Raw genomic sequence first — 24,246 nt, 5'->3', positions numbered from 1 at the left:
TTCTTGAAAGAGAGATGAAGATAATTTTATACGTGGGTTATCATACTCAATATGTGTGTAACTCTCATCTAAATTATGCTCTTCAGGAGGAGGTGATGGTGTTCTCTTCCTAAATTCCCTTTTGGTCGTGAAGGAAAAAGGACAAATTCATTATCAAGTCTCCCTTCCCTTCCCCTTCCATTCTTTTCTTTTAGTAATACAAGAGAGAAATTGTCTTCCTATAATTCCAGAAAAGGGGTTTATTTTACAGCAAAAGTCCAGTGTTATAGAGTTGGTGGTACTTATCCGACTCCCGCTTTGGTGTGTGGAAAAACCACTTGAATTGACCTCTTCTTCCTTGTTTTTATGCTGTAAACTGGTACACTCCATTTGGGCTACTTATTTTGAGTGGATTGGAGCTCTAGACACCGTTATAGGGGATACTTGTGGGTGGATCACCTCCGTAAAATGTTGTTGGAGAACCGGGGGGGGGAGGTTTTCTCTTTTCCTCACGGTTCAAGGGTTTTAAGGGTACATTCATGTGGGAGAGAGAGGGAGGCATTAGGACACCCTGTTTTCCGTTCAAAGACCAAAATTTTTAGAAGTCCTTATCTCAAGACCTCCAAAATCAGCGAACACCAATGTGCGTAGGAAAACTTTCAATTTGCGATTTTTGCCCATTGAAATTGTGGTCTCGTCATATGGACATGCGAACCTTGCTTTCATGGTCTACTTGCAGGTCACAAGGCCTCTTGCAGGTGCGGATCTCTGCGGATTGTCTACCTGTGCGGGGTCTCTTCCACGCGTGTCGCGCTGTCTGTACGGCCCCTTGTGCAAACTCTTTCACTGTGTTGGGTTGGCTGCTCGTGCCTCTGTCTTGCACGCTTCCGCTCTTTCTTTCTCCTGTCCGGTGTGGATTGCCGCTGCTCTGATACCATATGTGAAGAACCATACTTCTCAAGAATGCAAATGTGCGCATTGCCTGCAGAATATTTGAATGCCAATTGGCCCTCCAATGGTGGAAGAGTGTCCTTGTGAGAGTACTTGTTTCTCTTTTCGACCTACATGCAAGGTGGGAAAGAGATGGAGGATGAATCCAAGGTGAATAGAGAGTATGTTGCATGAGATTCACAATGAAGAAGTGGTACCCTTTCATTAACGTCCCTTGAGATTACTCAAGTTTCATCTTCCCATTTACACCTACCCTTAGCCTATGATCCAGCATCACCCTTCAATGCACCTTAATGCACCCATTCGTTCCTATTACCCCTAGGACCTAGACACGTGTGCATATTTTTATTAATAGAGTAAGTGCCACATGTCCAAATTTGATGCCGTCTGAAGCAGTGGTTCCAGCTCGACTAGCCCTATCTACTGAGATGATTCACCGCCATAACAATTCGGTCAGTGTCCATCATAAATACAAATACATGTTACATCAATGGTGTACAAAATATTAATAATGTTCTAATGTCTTCTAATCACGGATTAGTGATTTCTCTTGTCATGACAGGTTGCACCCTCATTTGGCATTTCATGTTAAAGTTCATGAGCCGACCGTAGAGCGGGTTGTGAAGCCTCTTGACATTTTTGAGGCCAATACAAGGCCAACAAGAATAGCACATACGGTACCACATTCGAGGCTGATATGACACTCAAGATGCTTGAGTGGCTTTGCAGCAGCTCCACTTCCCAAGTGTTGGCAGGACTTAGGAGAAGCCTTATGCCAAGTCATATTGAATTCTAGTTGCAAATTTTTTCACAAAGAGTAAACAATATGAGAAATCAGAAGGGAGAAAGCATTGTGAGGTCATCATGGACAGTGGAAAATGTCAATTCTATGTTAGTAAGCTAGCTTAAGCTCAACAGGTAGTAGAGTTGTGAGATGCAGAGGAGGAGCTCTTGAATGCCCCTAGATCCTTGATGTGATTCACGAGGAGATGGAAACTACCCAAGATGTAGGGCAATATCAAGGGTTGAGATTCAATGCCTCTTTTCGAGTTGATCTGTGTACAACACCAGAAGGTGTTCTTCAACATGACACCCATGGGATCAATGGTTTAAAGTGGGCTACTTTTCAGTGCATCGCTAGCTCTTTTTGAGTTGCATCAATTGAGCATAGTGATGCTATACCATTCAATGCACATAATGGTGTCGGAGTAACACTACCATATGGGAGGAGGACCAATAGAATGATACTATGACGTAGCATTGATTCGCTTTAAGCAATATGGTGGCTTTCGCATAGTTTTTGTACAGTGTATATGGGGGTTGATTATAGCTTATATTCCTTTCTTTGTATTTTCAATTTTTTGAGATTGTGGGTTTTAGCTCCTGAATACTAAAATAACCCATATTTTGAGTTGACTTCCCTTTAACACTAAGCTCTTGAACACTAAAGTCCCCTCATATTTTGAGTGGACTTCTCCTTAAATATTGTGGACCATTGCACCCCATCCTATCTGCGGGTTCAAAATATTGACTTGTTCCTTTTGTTATGTAGTGATTTTCTCTTAAAGCATGCAATGGTTTCTCTCTCCATAGTGTTATTTATCTAGGACTCCTGATAGTAAAGAAAAGAAAATTGATTTTATCCAGTTTCCTCACCAAGATCCTTGTTGTGGCAGATTACTGATGCTGTGGTGGTTGCACGGATCTTGAATGCCACACTTGTTGTACCCTTCTTGGATCATGAATCCTTTTGGAAAGATAGCAGGTTAGGGTTGTTACTTCAGATTCCTACATTGTTTTGCTTATATAAATGAATGAAAACATACGTAGCTTTATAAAGGAAATATAGGGATAAGTTTGAAGGCTGACACGTGGTGAAGCCGATAGGAGTTTGCCTTAGTGTACTGGTATTCGTGTGAGGCTATGTCACTGATTTTTCAAAATTCTGCAAGGGAGTTGGAACTTGGGTAAGTTGTATGCTCCAATGAGCTCTGCTCCCTGAGTATTCTGTGGCTCGTTTTCACATTTTGAAAATTACACATGGGGATCATTTCAAAATTAGTTGAAGCTCTTCTCAATAGAGTCTGAAATTGGTTCTATTTTCTTGGTTGCATCAACGGTGCCCAAGCTCTGTATAAACTTATCAGAAACACTGTTTCAATCACAGCTTTTAATCAACATGCAAAGTCAATTAAAAGGTAATGTGTACACAAGTGACGTCCAAGCAAATACGTAGACACTAAGGGGTCCAAGGAAATGCGTAGACAGTCAGGGATAAGTACAGTAAAATAGGACAGATAAAATACTAACTTCCAAGTATATATTGGCACCAAATAGGTCAGTCTGTGAACAAAATGATGCAGGCACCGGCGTGCAAATGCCTGCAGAACCTGCTGGTCTCTTTGCACCGAGGGCTGCTACTTCTGCTCCAAAGTCTCTGCCACCTCCTCTGGTCTGCTGGATGCTCTTCCTAAAGCGTCAGTGTTGTCTGGTGGATCGAGGGAACTAACGGCTGGTGCCCCAATGACTAGTCTCTGACGTGTTTGTGGCCAGACTAGGGCAGATCACAGGGTAGATCTGGTCAATCATGTGTGTTGCTCATCCGGATCCCGCTCTATGGTCCACAACCTTGTTTCTACCCTGGCTGGGCCTGCCTCTACTGGCCGACCGGGTATGGCCTACATGAGGTCCCTTGCAGCCCTTCTTTTTGGCCCGTGGCTGGGCACTCCTCCTGCCCCAGCCATTGGCTATATTTTAGCCACCAGATCTGCCTCCATCAGCCCTGCACAGCCTCTCTTGCTGTGCATGTTGGATGGGGTGCATTTGAAGGGAAGCTGGAATGCGAGAGAGCAAGAAAAGAAATTGGAGTGTACTCGCAAAGCTTTACACGATGAGTTGGCCCCTTGTTCCTGGATTCATTTTCTATCAGTTGTTTTGACTGAGATCTGTGAACACATATCTGAGGTAAGGACGGTGTAAATATCAATATGCCACATGTTAGTGACTCATTTTGCTTGAAGAGATGTGGTCCTTGCTGGCTTTTCTCCTTTAATGACCAACTATACAAAGTCATACCTGTTTTTGGATTGCCCATATTTGTTGTCATTCTTAAATTTTCTTTGCTTACATATGATTCTGGAAATTTCTCACCATGTTCGTATTCTTAATGATTGATTTTGCAGCAACTTCAGTGACATTTTTGATGTGGAGTGGTTTATTGCTGCACTTGCCCCTGATGTAGTCATTGTGAAAGAGGTACCTGCAAAATCGAAAGTAGCGAGGGAACTGTTGTATTCAACACGCGCACCAAGAAAGTGTGAACCAGAATACTATGTTAGGAACATTTTACCTCTTCTGCGAAGAAAGAAGGTCTGTATGATGAGGTGGCAACACCAAAGGCAAATTAGTAAGTCTTCTGCAATATTGATCCTGGATGGCAATGACTGTTGAATGTGTGGCTTTTGCCTTTAAGTATTGAAGTTTCTAAACCACTTAATCGAAGATAGTTTTGCATTGAGAAACCTCGGATTCCTATCCAGATGATAGCTAGCATTATTGTCTGCACTAAAATGATGCAGCCCCATAGATAAGAACTGCAATGTACCTTCTGCTCCCATATAAGAAGTTTAGGCATGTTTCTTGACCTATCATGATATCCGTACAGATTCTTTAGCTTCATTGCACATCATTGTGGCCTTCTCATAGAGCATTGCAGCCTAATCTAAAAACCAAGGAATATAGGGATAATCTAAGAACTATCTTAGGCAGAGACTCTTTATTGACACTTACATAAACAGAGAACTTAGAAAACATAATCTTCATCCTGAAGATTGAGGTCCTGAATAGTGCATGCATGTATCTCGAAGGCGTCAATATTGATTTCTTCTTCTTCCCTATTGCAAAAATTATGCTCTTTTTGCTCGTTTTCCTTTTTTTGGAAGCAAAATTATTCATTGTGATCAAAGCGTTTGCATTTTCTTTCCATCCCTCCATTTTGAGGAAGATGCAAGTCCAGGATGCATGTGTTCATTTTTGTTAGTGTTCTTGTCCTTATTTCTGTGATCTTTCTCCAGCAATAAGGCCACCATATCATTGAATGCTGTAAAAGCAACTTGAATACCTTAAGGAAGATTGAAATCGAGTTAAATTACTCATATTTTTGATTAGGACAACCATCTTGTCCTCCTCATCAAGCTTACTTTAAGGCTTGTCAGCTGATTGATAAGGAAGTCCATCACAGCTAAATGATCACTGAGCTTGTGAGATGTAGGGATTATGGTTGAATTAGATGTTGGAATCAAGGTTGGGTCTATTGTTACTACAGCTGAGTCAGATGTTGATCATTGCCTCTCTGTCCAAGATGCAGGCTCCGATACATCTTTTAATTTACAGTTTTTTCACCCCCTTATGAAGTCGGCATTCGATCCGCTGATTCAAAAATTCAGAAAACCGGCTGTCATTCGCAAGAATTGTAAAGGGATCAAATGCCTTCATTTTGATACTGGTGAAGTTGTCACCCTATGAACTTTTTTGGAAACCCAGTGACTGACTATGGATGATCTAATCCTAGTACCTCGCTCGGATAGAATAATTTATACTTGTCATATACTGAAATCTTCAGCTGATGTACAATTGAGCTCCCCTTTCAGGGAAAGCTACTTTGTAATATAAAGCTTGCTTTATTCATTAGTGACTTTGGACTTGTTGCTTCGAATTGGCTTCAATGTGAAAGAGCTCACCCAAGAGTCCTTGTCTTCCTTGGTTTGTTCTTGCTGGGTGTCCTTAGGCTTCATAGGTTGCTTGGATTTGTGCTTGTTGTCTTGTCTTTGAACTTACTGTGTCCTTCCCTGGTAATCCTGGGATAAAAGCATTGTGCGAACAAAGCACAAATGCAGGCTGACTGTCATTGACTTTTGGCCTTTTGCCTCCTTGAGGACTTGAGTCCGAATGTTATGTACTTCAATTGACCTTTGTGTCCTTTGATCCGTCGATAGTTAAGTCCCTTGATAGCGTGCGATCGAGGCACTTCATCTATACCCATTCTACAATTGAAAAATAGTGTGGAATCTTCAAGCAAATGCGACAAAAGTTAGCTTTTATTGGTTTTAACATACCTGATTGGAATAAGCATCACATTACTTGTTAGACGATGTTGGAATGGAATTTTCATCATCCATGTCGAGGCTGGAAGACCTGTGCAACGTTGTCTTCTTTGGAGAATACTGTTTGATTGTTTGACGACAAAGGAAGGTGTATCTTCATTGAAGGATCTGATAGTTTGATTAGCAATAGGTCACAAAATTTGTTGAGATATCTTTTGTGGAGCGACTGATTGGCAGTGGGATTCCATACTCATTTTGCCAGCACTTTGATTTGCTGCGTGTCAATTTTTTGCTTTTTCCTTCTTTCTAGTTGAGTTTCCGTTTGTTGTACTGGAGGTAGATAAATGGTGGAAGACAGAGGAAATGTTATAGAATTGAAGTATGCAAAGAGTAAAGGGTTGGCTTGAGAGATCAAGGGGAAAGTGGGGAGAGGTATAGGGTAAGTATGCTGGAAGTAAAGTTTGGTGGAGAAAGAAGGCAAGGGTAAAATTGGGCTTTTGAAGGAATAGAACGGAAAGGATATTTGCATCCCACAAGGATGTCAGTGCGAGTTGGAATGAGAATGAGCTGGCTGACTTGAAAAGGCTAATTGAGATCATCATTTGTGTGGTTGAGGGAGGTAGCTGCCAGCAAAGTGGTACATTGATGGTGAATATAACACCAGCTGACGGGTAATTACACATCACTGAATTCATGTGAAGTCTTGAAAGAATGAAATTTGACCACGTGAGCAGGGAGCATAAATCATTATTACTGGTTAAGGATGAGGTTATGATCATTACAGGGCTAAAAAGACAAGTCACGACTGTGAAAGGATTCACTTAGAGTCTATTTATGAGTCATGACACAAGGGGTTCCAATCCATCTAGATCTTTTAATGAAGTGTGCTATGTATTTTGCATAGAAATTTGGTTTCTTTGCACCTTGGATTTATAAAGGAGAACCAGCATACTTGCTTCAAATTCTTCAGGAGCTGCCTACCCACCACTCTTGCTTCCCAAAATGCAATGCCCAGGGTTTCTTTGCAATGTGATGTTTTGGAAAGGAATCATTGATTTTTGATATTTGATTGTCTTTGTATATTGCATACCGCTGCATCTCTTGTGGATTGTGGTTCTTATTTGAGTTTTCGGGCCCTGGCTGAATGCAGGCTATTCGCTTGACTAAGTTTGATTACAGACTTGCAAATAACTTGGAGGAAGACCTGCAAAAACTTCGTTGCAGGGTGAATTACAATGCATTACGGTTTACTCCTGCTATCACAAATTTTGGCCAGTCACTGGTAGAGAGATTGAAACAGAGGAGTAGGCGATATATTGCTTTACATCTGAGGTTTGGCTGAGAAGTGATTACTTCATCTCATGAGGTTCCCCCGTTTTGTGGACGTAGCAACGTCTTGATTGTCAATCAAAGGATGCAATGGGTTTCTATGTCAAGGGACTGCTGGAAGCTCAACTTGTAAAAGGAAGAGAGAGTATTTTGTTTCAAATACACTCCAAGCAATATCTATTAGATTCAGTTTATGGGTACCACGGTGAGGCATCAGTTAATAGAACGTTGCAAAGCTTTGATTCTGATTTGTTGTTTGTATTCCAATCATGGATGCAGGTTTGAGCCTGATATGCTAGCTTTCACTGGCTGCTACTATGGTGGTGGTGAAAAAGAAAAAAAAGAGCTAGGTGAACTTCGAAAACGCTGGATTACACTATCTGTACGTAAGTTGATGAGCTGGTCAAATTGTGCATGCATATTCTGATTACAGTCATTGTTATACAGGGTAATACTTATTGACCATTTAAAGTATTTGGTATGTTTGTACAGCCAATAAAATCTGAGAGTGAGCATCGTAGTGGGAAATGCCCTCACACTCCAGAAGAAGTTGGATTGATGCTACGAGCCCTGGGATTCAGCACCGATGCTCATATCTATATTGCTTCAGGGGAAATCTATGGTGGGGAAGATACCTTAGCTCCTCTAAGGGCTCTGTTCCCAAACTTCCACAGCAAAGATTCATTAGCCAGTCATAAGGAACTGGAGCCATTCATTCCGTATGCTTCTCGCATGGCAGCAATTGACTACATCGTGTGTGAGCAAAGTGATGTGTTTATCACAAACTATAATGGGAATATGGCACGAATTCTTGCAGGCAGCAGGTGTGCTCCTGCCTTTTTTCTCTCATTCTTGTTTACCAATTCCTTTGTGTCTTGTCTTCAATTTGAGTCATGAAACATTTATGTGATTGCCTCTAGATTAGTAGAACATGTGATTGAGAACAGGTAAAGAACTCATGTAAAGGCTCATGAGACCAGATGTAGCAGTGCAAGGTGACCTGTTTCTGCTGCTGCAGTCAGGAGGCCCGACTGCACTTTGCTGATTATGCGCTCCTTAGTGTTTCGATCATTTTTTTTTCTTTTCTTTCTTCTGTTTGCAGGTAGGTGACAGTGTCACGCTGCTTCAGCCTTCCTTGGTTCTTGGCTTAGGGCTAGTTGTTCCTAGTCTTCGCTTTCAAGAGCTGTATACTGTCACACAGTGCTGCTGGGTCATGGATGCTCGGTTTGCCAATTCCTCAAGGTCTAAGCTTGCCATGTTGCTACCTGGCTCTCTTGTGGCCTCCAAGCGTTCTACTAGTTGCTTGCAATCCATTGCGTTGCCACAACTAAGTCACCTCTCCTGAGGCCTCAAGTGGTTGCATATTGCTTCTTCAAGTTTGCACTGATTGTGCTGTCTTATGTGTTGCAAATGCTTTCGTAGGCTGTGAGGTCTCCTCGAGGCATTTAAGCCTTGCTTCTATGTGCTCATGCAGTGAGAATTACTTTCGCTGTTGCAAACACCATCCTTTTCAAACCATTTTGCCTCCCTAGAACTGGCCTATTTACTGCTACTGACTATCTATAGCGCAGAGTTAAAAAGCAAGATCCTCTTGAGCTTTGTTTCCTTCTCTTTGAAGCCTGGGCTTCTCTGCTTGTATTGGCAAATATTAGGGCTGCACTGTGCTCGTGTAGCTGCTGTTTGATTGCTCGAGCCCCTTGAAGAGCTTCCCACTTGAGCCCTGGCTTTGTGATAACACCTTAACGTGGCATCTATAGATGTCACCAGATATTTCCTAAGGCTCCTTTTAGTGCCCTCTTACTAAAGGTTTAAGATCTTAGAAGCTGCCACCGAAGAGAATCCCATCACTGGGAGAAGAACAAGGAATGGCTGCGGCCTTTGTGGTCTGAAATAACAGATAGAGAAAGTTTTTCAGTTGCTTTAATCTTAGTCGTAACATCCCTTTGTGACTGAATTCGCTTTTCCTTAGGTACACACCTCCTCACAGAGAGTAACACACTATTCAATAGAGGGAAAACGCAAAAAGGCTGACACAAGCAGTCACCCACAAATGGGAAAAACGAAAAATTTGCAAAAAGCCAGTAAAAGGGAGGAGGGGGTGAACATGATCTCAGCACATGTAAGCGCTGGAAATCTGAGTGCATTCACTCAGCAAGTGGAACGGAAGCAACACATGCTCTCCCCAACATCCACCGCAAGCTGAACCACCAAGGGCATTTAGGGAGTCCTGGTATAGAAGATTGTCAAAATGGCCATGCATGAGATTGAAACCTCAGCATTTCTCCCTTGTAGTTGCGAGCTGCATGAATGATGAGAGACCCCTCAATGATAACATGTGTTTAAACTCTGGTCTGGCCATATTGTTGAGCTTCATTGAGGTAGGTTCTAACTCTTAAAGAGGAATCTATGCATAGGGATACGTTTGTTAACTCTATATATAATAACATGGAGTGCATCTCTTACCCTGGATAATAACATGGAGTGCATCTCTTACCCCGGATGATGCATGAAAGCATCATGACTTGTAGCCTCTCGAATCCAACTCATTTCATCCTCTCAGAGATCCATTGGAGCACTGTAACTCAAGCCTCACTAATGAATTAGGTCCTCTAGTCAACCCTGTTTGGGCTGCTGATGTCATGGTGAACTTGGGTCTTTGAAGACTACCCCCAGTAGACATAGAGTGTGACAATCCTAAGGCGCTCCCTTGCAAGGGTAATGACAGTTGTCTCTTTTTAGTGTTGAAGATTACTATCTTGGTTTTGCCAAGGTTGTGGCCTTCATATCTTGGCTGTGACAAAACTTGTAGTGCTGCTAGAGGTCTTGACAAGCTCTCTACTGTGGTTGAAATTAGCAATATGTCATCTCAATTATATAGGAACTATACCAATCCTCCCAGAATGTCGACAATTGATGCCAACTCAATGTATTTCTCAAAGAGGGTGGAGGATAGGGGATAAAGACACCCAGCTTCACACTAGAGGTGCTGCTCTCCTTGTGAGGCATACCCTAGGTGGTGTGAGAGAGTTGACCATGTACATATGCACGATAGCTGAAGCAAGTCTAGTCATACATATGAAGAGGATGAAGATGAATAGGAAGACTCACATAGATGTTGCCCGAACAGCTAAAAGAGCCCCACAAAATTCAACAATTAGCCACATTCTCTTGCCAGACGCACAAGTGTTGAATGATTGATGGAGAGGAGATTTTACCAAACCAAAGAAAAATTATGGTCTTTAAGAATCTTTCCCCGACTCTGAGTTGGGGTGACCTCTCCAGCTCAACTCAATGGTTAACGCCGAGATGGAGGGTCAAACAAAAATTAAATACATCGAAATGGGACATTCAAAGTCAAAGGCCTTTGCTACTGCGACCCCCACAAGCATACAATATATTAGAGGTGATGTGATCAACACATGAGTATTTTGGGACCCCAGGAGCAGATTTTCATCTACAATTTGAGATCCGAAAACTCAACATTCAACCTGCAACTATGGAGAGGAAAATACAAGAAATCCAAAGCACGGCAAGCGAGGAAGCAGTTATTGAAGAGGTAATACAACAATATAATATCTCTCTTTTTGCACTACAATGTATTTCTACTATGTAGGACATGATCAACACTTAGATGAAGTTAGTGGAAGAAAATAGGACGGAAGAAGTGGATAACAAGCTATCAAAGTGGCCCTTCATGAACAAATCATAGAATATCAAACACGATCTGATGACGCTTTGTCTCTACAAATTGGGGGACTACCAAATAGATTGTATAATGTAGATGAATACATAGAAAATAAGCTCAATAGCCTTTTAAAAAAGAGGCATTAAGCATCAATAGCGTTTTGTAGTTATTGTTCTTTTCTGAATGCCCATTAAGTTCTAGGAACGACATAGCTACCTAAGTGCTTTGCGCTTCTCATATATTGACCATTCCAGGGAACCGTTTGTATGGGTGGCTTTGCCATCAATTTGACCTTATAAGAAAAGGAGCGTGGTGCAGTGATGTGGATAGATTGCACAAGAAGCTAGGATCTAGCATCTCGTGTTCGTTGATTGTCGATATCTCTAGAGTGTGAAAATGAAATTGTATTTTCTTCACAAGTAGTTGTAGCATGAATGAAGAGAATGTAGACTACTTTTTTGATTAGCCTTCTCCTTCAGTGCTAGCGTTTGGCACAGCTAAGTTTCCCCTTCACCTTGGAGTGCTAGAAGAAACTCAGTATGAAGACCTTTGTATAAATGAATGCTCAAGTTTGTATGGATGTGTGGATGTGAATGTGTGAGAGCATATGTTATACTATTTTCTACACCCACCATGGGGTGCTGATGACGTTGGTGGGGATGTCATAGTAGCTAGTCCCCACTTTGTGTGATGGAGTTTATGATTATATGATTGTCAACCTTGCGAGTGATGATCATGAGATTGAAATTGTACTATGTGTTGTGTTTTTAGAGGATGAGTTTAGGCATGATCCTGGTTACATCTAGATATATGTTCCCGCCATATTAGCGGACATGCAAATTGTTGTGAATTTTTTTGTCCATTTTGCAGCTTGTTGATATTGTGACAAATTCTTCCTATCTTAAGTGGTGCGTTGCGGCTTGTCCTATCAACAAGATCGTCTAAGCATTCTTTTTTGCTTAGATGCTCGTTTGTACCTTTTTTTTTTTGCCGAAAAAACAGTTCTAATTATATTACTTCGAGAACAAGATACAAGAGGTCAGCTTATAGCTGACGGGCTGCGTTCACAAACCGGACGCAGCCCAAAAGGTAGCATAATAAATCATACTCTCACGGAGGAATATGCTGAGTGTGAATGAACAGCCATCGGGGTGGTGAGTAGTGCCACCGAAGGCCCTGCGTAGTCTGCTCGAAGAAGAGGCTCTGTGAATCCCAAGCCTGGAGGAAGCGTCTCCGCTTCTCCTGACCAGCCCGGGAGTCTCCCTGAATCTGGTCCCACTGGCCTCTGAGGGTATGAATAATCTCACTCCAAATCTCCGCCATGATCTGGGCAGTCGATAAGGAGGTGCCACCGAGGATCTGCGCGCAGCGCGAGGTCCAGATGTGCCATCCTGTAATGCTGCTGATAATCTCCCAGACTGGCTGCCTCTCCCGAACTCCTGTATCAGCCTCTGCTAGGTGCTGTGGGATACCCTCGAGCGGCCCCCACGTCCCCTGTGTGATAAGGAAAGTGGGGTCCTGCTGGCATGCCTCGAACAAGTGATGAAGACCAGGTGCGGTGCTGCACCAACAGAACGCGCCCCAAGTGATCACTCCTAGCTCTGGTGCTGCACGAGTAAGAAGCCCGAAAGTCCACCTCCACACTTCCTGGGCGCGCATGCAGCTCCACAGGCAGTGTTTTGGTGACTCCTCATCCGCATGGCAAATCTGACAGCAACCGTCCTGGCCTATCTGCCTCAACCAGCTCCCCACTGGAAGACCTTTGTGGGTAAGAAGCCACAGGAAGTATGAGATCTTCCGCGGCCGCCAGCTCTCCCACAAGGCCTTCCAGAAAGCCTGCAAAAAGAACCTGGAAATACCCTGTGCGTACCAGCTAGGACGCTGGGTGGGGGGGCGGCTCTGCATCCTCCCGAGAACTCGCCTGCCCAGAGTCGTGCTGTAAGCGAAGAAGGAAGTCTGCCCTGTCCTGTCACAATCTCTGGCCACCACCACTCTCCTGGGTCCCACTCAAGCTCTGACAAGGCCCGCCCCTCCCAGAGCCAAAGACGCCAAAGCTGCAACTGGTCCTGCTCGATACTAGGGTCGGTATGCCAGACCTTCCCCAGAAGGCCTACGACCCTAACCCTCTGCCATGGGAGTAGGGGGTCAATGAGCGCATCCTCTCTCCTGAGTCGTCCGTCCCCTGAAACCGCGAAGAAGGCGATAGAGGAGTCATCCAAACGTCCTGCGACCACCAGTGGGATGCCACGGGGGGTGAACTGTCCCAGCCAGTGGGTGTCTCCAGGCATGAGGACCTGAGGCTCAGGTGGAGCCAACCAAGCGGCTGGGATCGCACCGTCGATCTCCGTGCGTCTCGCCTGGACTCCGCGTGCACCTCCCGCTGCGTCTGCCAGATCGGCCATCTCCAGATGTCTGTACGTGTCCCTCCAAACTCGAAGGGACCTGGCTGGCCCCCTCATCCAGCCGTCCCACCTGATATGTGATCTCTCCCCCAGCTGAAGGCCCTCGGCGTCTCTGACCTGCCCATTCCAGACGAGCGGCTGGCGATCGATCTCCTCCTGACAGCTGGGCTGGGACTGAATGAGACTGAGACGGAGCCGCCTCCAAACCATGAGGAGGCTACGAACGAGTGGGGAGCGGGACTGAGTGAGCGGGGCGGAAGTGAAGATCCACCTGAAGGACGGTAGCCACTCTCCACCTCGGCGCGGGACACAAGAGCCGACTCCCTGCTGAAGTAACATCTTCCACGTCTGCCCCCCTGGGGTCAAACCGCGGATGATAAGCTTGCCTAACAAGGCCTGACTCTGAAGCTCTGGATCAATGACCCCCAGACCCCCCTCCGCCTGCGGAAGAATGACTGTCTGCCAAGCAACCCTGGCTCTGGTATCTCTCTGCCCATCCTCCCCAGACCAAAGAAAGTTCCGAACCAACCTCCTGAGCTGTGCCACGCTGGATCTCGAGAAGCACCAACAGGAAGCCACATACCAAGCCGTGGCTAGAAGGACCTGGTTAACTACTAAAGCACGACCTGCAAGGGACAGCTTAGCAGTGCTCCAGAAAGCCAGCTTCCGTCGGATGGAATCTAGCACCGGGAGAAACTGCTGAGCTGGCGTAATGTCTAGGCCAACCTGGAAGCCAAGGTATCTAGCTGTCTGTCCACGTGGAATCCATCTAAAGCCCAGGAATCGCCCCCACTGAGAACACGCCCCCGGGTCTGTGAGAAAACCAACTGATTTGTTCCAGTTGATTTTCGCACCAGCGGCCGAGCAGAAAACCTCCAGGGCCATCCGCACCCTCTCTAGCATCCTCTCATCGTCCTGGACATAAAGGGCTGTATCATCTGCGTACTCTGAGTCCAGAAGCTCCGTGTCCTCCCGGAGTGGAAGGCGAACACCCCTGAGCCCTGTGGACCTCGCCCGAAGGTAGTAAGTCATGGCCTCGGCGAAGAAGAGAAACAGATAAGGAGCCAGGGGGCAGCCCTGACGTACTGATCTCTCCAAGCTGAAACGCTCACCCATCCTGCCTCCAATGATGACTCTGCTAGACGCTGTCCTGTACAAAGCTGAGATACCCTGAATCCAGCCTGCCGGGAAACCTAGTCGCTCCAGAGTCCCCTCCAAAAAGGACCAATCCACGCGATCGTAGGCCTTCTCGAAGTCGAGAAGTAAAATGGCAAGGTGTGAACCGCTGTACTGAGCCCACTCCGCCGCCTCTGAAAAGGTGAAGACATTATCCAGGATACTGCGATCCTGGACAAAGCCTGTCTGAGTGTCATGGACGAGGTCTGGGAGTAGAGGTCGAACTCTGGCACTGATCATCTTGGCGAGGATTTTGTAGGCAGTGGTAAGGAGAGTGATCGGACGCCACTGGCGGATCTCCTGTCTATCTCCTCCCTTCGGGATGAGGCAAATCAGTCCCGAGGAAAGGCTCTCTGGCATCTGACCGCTGCTGAAAATCCCCTGCAGAGCTGCAAGGAGGGGCTGATGGATCTGGTCCCAGAAGGAGGTGAAGAAAGCTCGGGATAGCCCATCCTCACCTGGGCATTTCTGCCCATCAATAGCCATCAAGGCCTCCAACATCTCGTCCGCGGTGAACGGCGCCAACAACGTCGCCTGCATGCTGGGCTGGACCAGGGATGGAATGTGCCTCCACACCTCCTCACGGTCACGACTAGCACGAGGGGCAAGTGGCTCCTGCTGGAAGAGGGTCCTGTAGAAGTCAGTGGCCAACCCCAGGACCTCCCCCGGGTCCGTAACAATGTGACCATCCGCTGTCCTGAGACTCCGTAGCTGATCACCTGCAGCTCTCTGGCCGTGTGTCCTGAAGAACTCCCTGCACATCCGGTCACCCTTCCGGGCCCAGAAGGAGAGAGAGGCGTGAAAGGAGAACTCGGAGCGACGCTGGAGGGTCTCCTCCAAGAGGGCTCTGGCTCGAAGGGCCTGGATCCGAAGCTCCTCCGAGCCCGGGGAAGACTGCTGAAGTCGCTGAATGGAGGCGAGGTCCCTCCGAAGAGCTCTCTCTCTGCCCCACCAATCCTGTCGAACCTGTAGGGCTGCAAGCTGGCAGGTCTGGCTGGACTCCTGCAGAGCCTGCGCGACCGAGTCTGCCAGATCCATGCCCTCCCCCCAGTCTCTGTCCCAAAGACTGCAAATGCTGCTACGGACGTCCGCCCTCGAGAAGATGGAATCGGGAATCCTGCATGATCGGGGGGGGAGAGTCTGGGCTGCCGAATCTAATGAGAGGAGCACAGGCGCATGGTCGGATAGTGTCGTCCCTGGAACAATGCCCGCCTGGCCACCTCTGCTGATGGCCCAATCGCTGACATAAAACCTATCAAGCCGCTCCAGGAGTCTGCCTCCTTCCCTGCGGAAGCCCCAAGAGAAGTCCAGGCTCCCGTGCCAACGCCGGAAGGACGGGTCTCTCCAACTGTCCCTCCCTCCTGTCGCGAAGATGAAAGAATCCCAAGCTGACTGCTCTGCCTGAGCCATACCTGTGAACTCCGGATCTCTACCCTGCTGGTCCTCCAAGGTCTCCAGGTTGTTGAAGTCTCCTCCAACAATCCAGGAATCCATGTCTGGAAGACTCCCTGTAAGTGTCCTCCAGAAGGTGGCTCTGCATCTGAGGTCTGTGGGAGCATAAATGTTGAGGATTCCTATCTTGGATCCCTCCAAATTCAGGCCTACCCAAAGGGCTCGGCCTGGGATCAACGTGCCGTGACCGAAAACTGACTGAGCTAACTGCTCGCACACGGAGGTACAGACCCCCCCGCTCCTCCCCTGTGCGCCGATCGAAGGCTCCCAATAAGTGTAGGAGCGTCCGGGGAGAACCTTCCCGCAGCTACGGGCATGAGCCGCAGAAAGCTTGTGCTCCTGGAGCAGCAGTACATCCAATCGACCAATCACTGCAGGCTGAAGTTCCTGACGCAAAATGAGCTTCTTGGGACCACGGGTACTCGAAGAGTGAAACCCGTTCACATTCCAGGATACGAGGTGTAGGCTCATGGAGAGGGATGGGGGGCTGCGAACAGCTGTCTGCTCGCAGAAGAAGTCGAAGAAGAATCAGACAGATCGGAGTGGAGGCGCTGCCGCTTGTGAGAAGGTTTGGAGGGGGAGACGGGGTCGTCCTGCCCGTTCTTCAACACCTTCAGCAAAGGCGAGAGGCCTCTAGTGCCATGAACAAATGCTTTCTCGAGCCAGCTCGAGATCTCTGAAGCAGTCATCCCGTAGAAGGTTCGGAGTTTCTGTTGGGACCAAGCTCTGACATCCTGGGGAAGAGGCCATGCCAGGGGGGGTCTGAGGATCACAATCAATCGGAAACGTTTGGCAGCGCAACGCCACCGCAAGCGCACATCGCCCTCGGACCACTGAGTCTCGAGGAGCTGCCCACCGGACGGGCCTATCCAGGAGCAAATCTGGGCGTGTGTCTGCTCTCTGAGAGCCTCCCACACCGAGTCGTCTGTCCAGGTCTCGGTGCCATCGCTGAGGAACGTGAAGGCGAAGCTAGGGCCATCCCTGGGAGCCAAGGCACCAATCCTCCCATCCGCCCCTTTGCGGAGCATGAAGATACTAATGTCGAGACAAGCCGGGAAGGTCCCAAGGTCGGCCACATCCAGGTAGTCCCAGGGGCCAGATCTGTAAAAGTCTCGAGGGAGCTCTCTCTCCTGGAGCTGAGACCCAGCTGAGTCTGCCACTGGGGGGCTAGCGGGAAGGGAAACCTGCTCCACTGGTGGTACAGACACCGGGTGTCCTGCAAGCGGGGGAGGAGGGGGAGGAGGCTGCGGGATAGGCGACTCGGGCTCCACGGAGGCGACTGGCGGAGAAGGTGGAGCGGAGGCTGCACTCGGCTGGGAAGGCGACGGTGCAGCTAACTCTGTAGGAGGGGCGAGGGGAGCAGGGGGGGGAGGGGGATGGGGATGCATCTGGAACTGGGGCTGAGAGGGAGGGGGAGGGGGAGGGGGAGGGGACTGAGGAAAAGGAGGCGGGGGTTGAAACTGCGGGGCGGGCGAAGGGGGGGGAAACTGGGGAAACCGGGGAGAAGGCGGGGGGGTGGGAGAGAGGAGGATCTGAGGCTGTGGAGGGCGGGCTGCCGTCGAAGAAGAGGCTCTCCCAGGTCCCTGGGGCATCTGCCTGTCAGGCCTGTGGAGTGCTGCTGCAGGAATGGTGACCTCTGCCTCCTTGCCTTTATCCGAAATCTTCTTATTCTTTCCTCTTTTCCTTCGAACCTCGGTCCAACCGCCCACTACCTCTGGCCCAGGCTCCGACTGCCTCGGCTCCTCCTGACGTGGCTGTCCGGGGGGGGGAGGTGGGGGCGGAGGGGGCGGGGGCGGGGAGGGTCGAGACGAGCTGGCAAAGCGTGGACAAGTAGCCGCCAAGTGCCCAAAGCCATGGCACCGCAGGCACTGACCTGGCTGTCCGGTGACTATCATGCTCTGGGTGATACTGCCGGCACCTGTAACGATCTCGATCACTGCAGGGAGAGTCGCAGGATCCGCCACAGCCACACGGACTCGGGGAGCTCCTGCCGTGGTCACCGCGTCGGCAAAGGTGTCGTGCATAACCCAGCCAAAATGGGAGCCCAAGTCCCTGACAATCGGCTGCAGCTCAGTAGCAAGCCCTGGAAAAACGAGTGTCACTGGGTGGCGAGGTATACGGAACCGAGTGTCGAAATCCGCTGCGCTGAAACCACGGTACCACGGGACTATCATGATGATCTTCCCATCCACCGATGTGGGGGAACCGGCAATCAGATTGCTCGCAGCTTTCTCACTGGAGAGTTTGAGCCAGAAGATGCCCCTTCCCATAAGGGCCACCTCCTCGATATGGCCATCCTCTAGCAAGAGCGTGGACTGGAGCCAGTCCCTGATGGTAGACCTGGAGGGGGAGTGTCCAATGACTCTACCGTAAACAGAGGTACGAGCAAAGTCACTGGCTACCTCCTGAACACGAGATGATTGTTGCTCTGTCAGGATAACGCGGTAGGCATCTGGAGAGGGAGGGTCCGACTGGGCCTCCGGATCCGGGCTGGGGGCCGCCATACCGCCAAGACTAACTGCAAGCTTCCGATGAAGAAAAACAGGCTGCCACCCAAGAAGAGATGAAGCGGCGGTGGAGCCTGGGGGTGAGGCGGCGAGGCGGGATGGAGCGGAGGGGGCGGCTGGAGCGGAGGGGGCGGCTGGAGCGGCGGCGAGGCGAGGATGGAGCGGAGGCGGGCGAGGCGAGGCGGGATGGAGCGGAGGCGGGCGAGGCGAGGCGAGGCGGGATGGAGCGGAGGGGGCGAGGCGAGGCGGGATGGATCGGAGGCGGGCGAGGATGGAGCGGAGGCGGGCGAGGTGAGGCGGGATGGAGCGGAGGCGGGCGAGGCGAGGCGAGGCGGGCTGGAGCGGAGGCGGGCGAGGCGAGGCGGGATGGAGCGGAGGGGGGGGTTGGAGCGGCGGCGAGGGGGGGGGGTTGGAGCGGGGGCGAGGGGCGGGTTGGAGCGAGGGGGCGGGATGGAGCGGAGGTAAGGGGCGGGGATGGAGCGAGGGGGCGGGATGGGGCGAGGGGCGGCTGGAGCGAGGGGCGGAGGTGAGGCGAGGGGCGGAGGTGAGGCGAGGGGCGGGATGGAGCGAGGGGCGGAGGTGAGGCGAGGGGTAGCGGGGTGCCGGCGGGGGGGGAGGAGAGGGGACGGGGGTCGAGGGCGGACGGGAGGGGTGGAGGTGGACGCGGCGAGGGGGGGGGGGGGGGAGCGAAGGGGAGGTAGGGGCTAACGGCGAGGGGGGAGGGGAAGCTCGCAGGAGCTCTCTCTCTCTCTTACAAGCTGCATCGTGGTCTCTGTGAACTTAGCTGAGACCAAGCACTCTTGCTCGTTTGTACCTAGAACGAAGAGAATGTCGTTTACTTTTTGATCAGCCTTCTAGCCTTCGTTACAACAGAGTCTGCCTCTTATTGTCGGAGTGCTGATAGAAACTCAGTACGAAGACCTTTGTATAAATGGATGCTCAAGTGTGTGTGGGTGTTTGTATGTGTGAGAGAACATGTTTATACTATGGTCTATACCCACCATTGGGCACTGACGACGTCGGTGGGAATGCCATAGTAGCTAGTCTGTGCTATGCATGATGGAGTTAATGGTTTTAACCTTGTGAGTGATTATTATGAGATTGAAACTGCACTATGTTTAGAGGATGAGTTTGGGCATGTCCATGCATTCATCTACATATATGTAGCTATCATTTATGTGGTCCATTAATGGTTTCAGTCATAGTGGTTATACGGAGGGGATGTGACTGTGGAGTAGCTTGCCGCTCGCTTGAGTTGAGGCAAGGAATCTTTCCACATTGAACATTCAGGGTTCTAGTTCAATTAATTTGTGTTTGTAATTTAAACTTCAAACTCATGGTACTAAATGCGCACATCTTGGGAAAAAGTGTACAAAATCTAACCGGTTTCTTTTGAGTTTCTTGTATCATATTTTTCTATTGACCTTTGTGAGCTTTAGTAATGTTATTAGCATGTTACTAAACGCTCCATTAATGTCATGCAATCTGCTTCGAATACATCACACGTTTTTGTTCGTGTGCATGAGCCTTGCTAAAAATATGACGTTACAAATGAATGGGAATATTTTGTCTTTATAGTAATGATAAGGTAAGGAGTCTTCCCATGCCATGCGAATATGTTCCTGTATGACTATATGAGTTGCTCTTTTCCTTGGGAGCTTGTACATGCACGTAATTAATATGCTTGTAGATGCATCTAGGAATAAGCCATTTTGGACAATACTCTTGACGGCATCTCTCCTTGTGAAGGCTCAGTACTCTTTCTCACATTGAGGACGGTTGTGAATCATGATTGATTCAAAGATCACACCTTATCGTAAGGTGCTGTACAAAGCATTCCGCAACTTTGGAACGCACCTTACCATGAAGTGCTTCCATTAGGCACTATTAAAACCCCCTAAAAACTTGCTTGATTCCACAACTACTCCTTCCACATTACTTTTGGTGTTTCCTTTCGTGCCTTGAGCCTCTCTACCCTCTCACAGCTCTCAGCCCTGTCTTTCCCACCTCGCCTTCTCTTAGTCCTCTTAGCCAGGCTCCACTTATAGCATGATCGCTGAGTTTTTCCAGCCAGATAGCTTAGCACGGACCAACAGGCCCCAAGGAGACAGCAGAGCCGAGGCCCCGGAGCAAGAGACACAACAGATTTGCTAGCAGCTCAATGCACAGATCAGGCTCGGCGATCGTCCCTCCATGTTCAACAGGTTGGAGACATGGACCGATGGGTGTGATAGTGGCATAGCTAGGAGATCATAATGGACCACACACACCGACCATTGCAAGCGTTACAAATGAATGGGAATATTTTGTCTTTATAGTAATGATAAGGTAAGGAGTCTTCCCATGCCATGCGAATATGTTCCTGTATGACTATATGAGGTGCTCTTTTCCTTGGGAGCTTGTACATGCACGTAATTAATATGCTTGTAGATGCATCTAGGAATAAGCCATTTTGGACAATACTCTTGACGGCATCTCTCCCTGTGAAGGCTCAGTACTCTTTCTCACATTGAGAACGGTTGTGAATCATGATTGATTCAAAGATCACACCTTATCGTAAGGTGCTGTACAAAGCATTCTGAGACTTTGGAATGCACCTTGCTTCCATTAGCACCCTTAAAACCCCCTAAAAACTTGCTTGATTCCACAACTACTCCTTCCACATTACTTACGGCGTTTCCTTTCGTGCCTTGAACCTCTCTCGACCCTCTCACAGCTCTCAGCCCTGTCTTTCCCACCTCGCCTTCTCTTCGCCCTCTTAGCCAGACTCCACTTATAGCATGATTGCTGATTTTTTCCAGCCAGATAGCTTAGTACGGACCAACAGGTCCCAAGGAGACAGCAGAGCGGAGGCCCTGGAGCAAGATACACCACAGATTTGCTAGCAGCTCGATGCACAGATCAGGGTCGGCGATCCTCCCTCCATGTTCAACAGGTTGGAGACATGGATTGATGGGTGTGATAGTGGCATAGCTAGGAGATCATAGTGGACCACACACACCGACCATTGCAAGCGCTCTACCACAGCTAACACAGGTTTTATGCCACTGTAGCCTCGTACACCACCTGGTGTTCCCTTAGGCCTGACCCTTGCACCAGCTTCTAGAGTACCATCACAGTGATGCCACACCACAACGTCCATCCTCTCCATGGGCTTAGACATTTTATGCATTATTGTTTCAATGTTTATGTTGTATCTGTCTTGGGTGTAAATGCCGGCTTTGAGGCTCCACCCATTCAGCTCATTGTATCTAGTTTTTTCAGTCTCATAGACCCGTTTGTCTTTCCAAGACTTTTAAGAAACTCCCTTCCTTTCTTTCTCAATGTCCATGCTCTCTTAACCATCTCTTAACCCCTTTCCCTCTCTTTAGCTTCTCTCAATCTCTCAGCCCCCCCCTTTCATTCTCAGACCTCCCATTGTAAGATTCTCTCATAGTTTTTCTCTCATGGTTTTTTTGCTTTTGATGATCATTTCTGTATGTGTTAAGTCGTCAAAGTATATCCTATGCTTCTGTACATGTCATGCAATATTTTCCCTCCCCTTCTCCCTCTCCCTTTAACTTTTTTTTTTTCAAATATTTCAAATACAAAACTTTCCCAAGCTTGCACCTTAAAATTTTGATAATAATTTTTTGTAAATGAAGCTAGCACCTAACATGCCTCAAATATTGTGCACCTAAAGACTTGTACAACCATTTTGTGAATGACTAGGTTTTCTAGGTTGGAGAGGAGCGGTCTGGGTTAGTAGTATGCACATCCATGCTTATAAGAGAGCTAGTCACCAAATTATTGTTATGATTTTCCTTGCAGGCGTTACTTTGGTCATAGACGGACTATACAGCCGAACGTGAAGAAGCTTGGAAGTATTTTTCTTTCTAGGCCCAACATGACATGGAAGGTTTTTTCATCTAAGTTGAGGATTGCCCAGAGGGGTTTTATAGGAGACCCAAATGAAATAAGGTCAGGAGGAGAATTTGTTGAATTTCCTGATTCTTGCATTTGTCTAAATGAAGAAGAGAAGGCAAATGCTGAACAACGAGAACAGATTGGAGAAGCAAGAGTGCAAACGGCTGTAGGCATTGCCGGTAAACCTCATAATACTGATGAACTGGACCATGACTACTTAGAGGATGAGAATCTTTCAATCCAGCAAGCAGATCTAGACAGCGAGGCTAGTGCAATTGTACAAATGGAAGGCAGAGAATCAGAGGGAATTCGCTGGCTCTCAGATTAGTGAAGTGGCTTTGGATTGATTATTTTACAGAGACTTCTTGTAGCTGAGACATGGAGCAAAGGGAGTTGGATGGAGCTTCAACTATGCAAGATTTGCTTCATTGAAGCATGTTAAGGGACGTTACACATACAGCTATGACAAACGACAAATACTAAAAGATGTTGAGGATTGAAAAAACATCAGAGATGTAAAAAAAGAGTACATAAATGCACCCACAGGGCTGTCATATTCTTTGGTTCTCTATGCATTCTCAGGTCCCAGTCAAAATGATGGCACTGTGGATTCATCGGAAGGGGAAGGGTGTATTTGCAAAGGTCTCTTTTTCCTTTCTGGATGCACCATCTGGAGCTTTTCTTTTCTCTCATTTCTTTCTTATTCCCCCGCCGGGGAGGGGGAGAGGGTTCCTTGTGAAATAGACATTGTCTCAGTATTACTGGATTGTTTTTTACCCAAGCACCTTGGGTCAACAGCTATTCAGATACACACAGAACTTAAGCTCACAATTTAAGGAGTGAACGGTTCAATAACTGGGATTCTTAGAGAGACCATGATATGGTGGAAGCCCTGGCTTCTCATCGGTCTGGGTAGTCACCGCTTTTCCTTTTTCACTCTGAAGATCTGACACTGTGTAAGGATCTGTTTATTATGTACAACGGGAGCTTGAGCAAATGCACATACATATTGATAAGTATCCATCCATTTCCTGAGCTTGAGCAAATGCACATAGATATTGATACTTATGTATCCATCCATTTCCTGCAGTCGAGCAGATTCTTTGGCTCATATTTCAAACTGTAATATCTGATGTATAATAGATATGGAAATTTCCGTAGTGAGCATTTTCAGTATTTTTAAGCAAGTTTGTGTGATGAGCATTTTTAATGGTGTTTAAAGTGAGATTTCTGTTTTTCAGATCTTAAAAATTCCCTGAGTATCCTGAATGTACCCTTTTAATTTCATGTCCTGGAAATCAACGGCTCTCCTCTTTCTGTTCATGATTACGCTTATCTTGTACAACTTCAGCTTGAGCAAATGCACATACATTTTGATTCTTATGTATCAATCCAATTCCCGCTGTTGTGCAGATTCTTTGGCTCATATTTCGAACTGTAACATCTAATGTGCAATAAGAAATCCAAGTTCTGTAGCGAGCATTTTCAATACAATTAGATATACAAGTTCCTGTAATGAGCATTTTCAATACAATAACATATGCAATTTACTGTAATGAGCATTTTCAATGCTTTTTACAGTGAGATCTCCTCATTAATTGCAGAATGAATGCAGCTACCATTTTAGATGGCCTTATGTGGCATAGAGCAAATTGAGGTATTTTCTTATTATTACAATGCTTCCCATCTAATCTCTGAGCTACCCTCCCCCTCGCCTACTCTTGACCTTGCTTTGCTTGCCTTTTGCCATCTCTGCT

At 47.5% G+C, this 24,246-nt stretch overlaps 1 protein-coding gene across 1 annotated transcript in view; it reads left to right on the top strand.

Moving 5' to 3' along the window:
- LOC147886472 (O-fucosyltransferase 29-like) overlaps nt 1–23,617 on the top strand; it is a 68,520-nt gene extending 44,903 nt beyond the window's left edge. The window contains exons 5-10 of the mRNA XM_087395175.1: nt 2,607–2,695; nt 4,113–4,299; nt 7,183–7,364; nt 7,641–7,743; nt 7,854–8,185; nt 22,394–23,617. Coding sequence (XP_087251301.1) covers nt 2,607–2,695; nt 4,113–4,299; nt 7,183–7,364; nt 7,641–7,743; nt 7,854–8,185; nt 22,394–22,817 — 1,317 coding nt within the window. The 3' untranslated portion in view covers nt 22,818–23,617. The remainder of the gene's footprint in view (nt 1–2,606; nt 2,696–4,112; nt 4,300–7,182; nt 7,365–7,640; nt 7,744–7,853; nt 8,186–22,393) is intronic.
- Nucleotides 23,618–24,246: the final 629 nt, after the last annotated feature.

The sequence above is a fragment of the Dipteris shenzhenensis genome, chromosome 24 (genome assembly GCF_047967505.1).
Source record: "Dipteris shenzhenensis isolate YYH24624 ecotype China chromosome 24, Dip_SZ_1.0, whole genome shotgun sequence".
In the NCBI taxonomy this organism is placed as follows: Eukaryota; Viridiplantae; Streptophyta; class Polypodiopsida; order Gleicheniales; family Dipteridaceae; genus Dipteris; species Dipteris shenzhenensis.
This window is presented reverse-complemented; position numbering and strand designations above follow the sequence as displayed.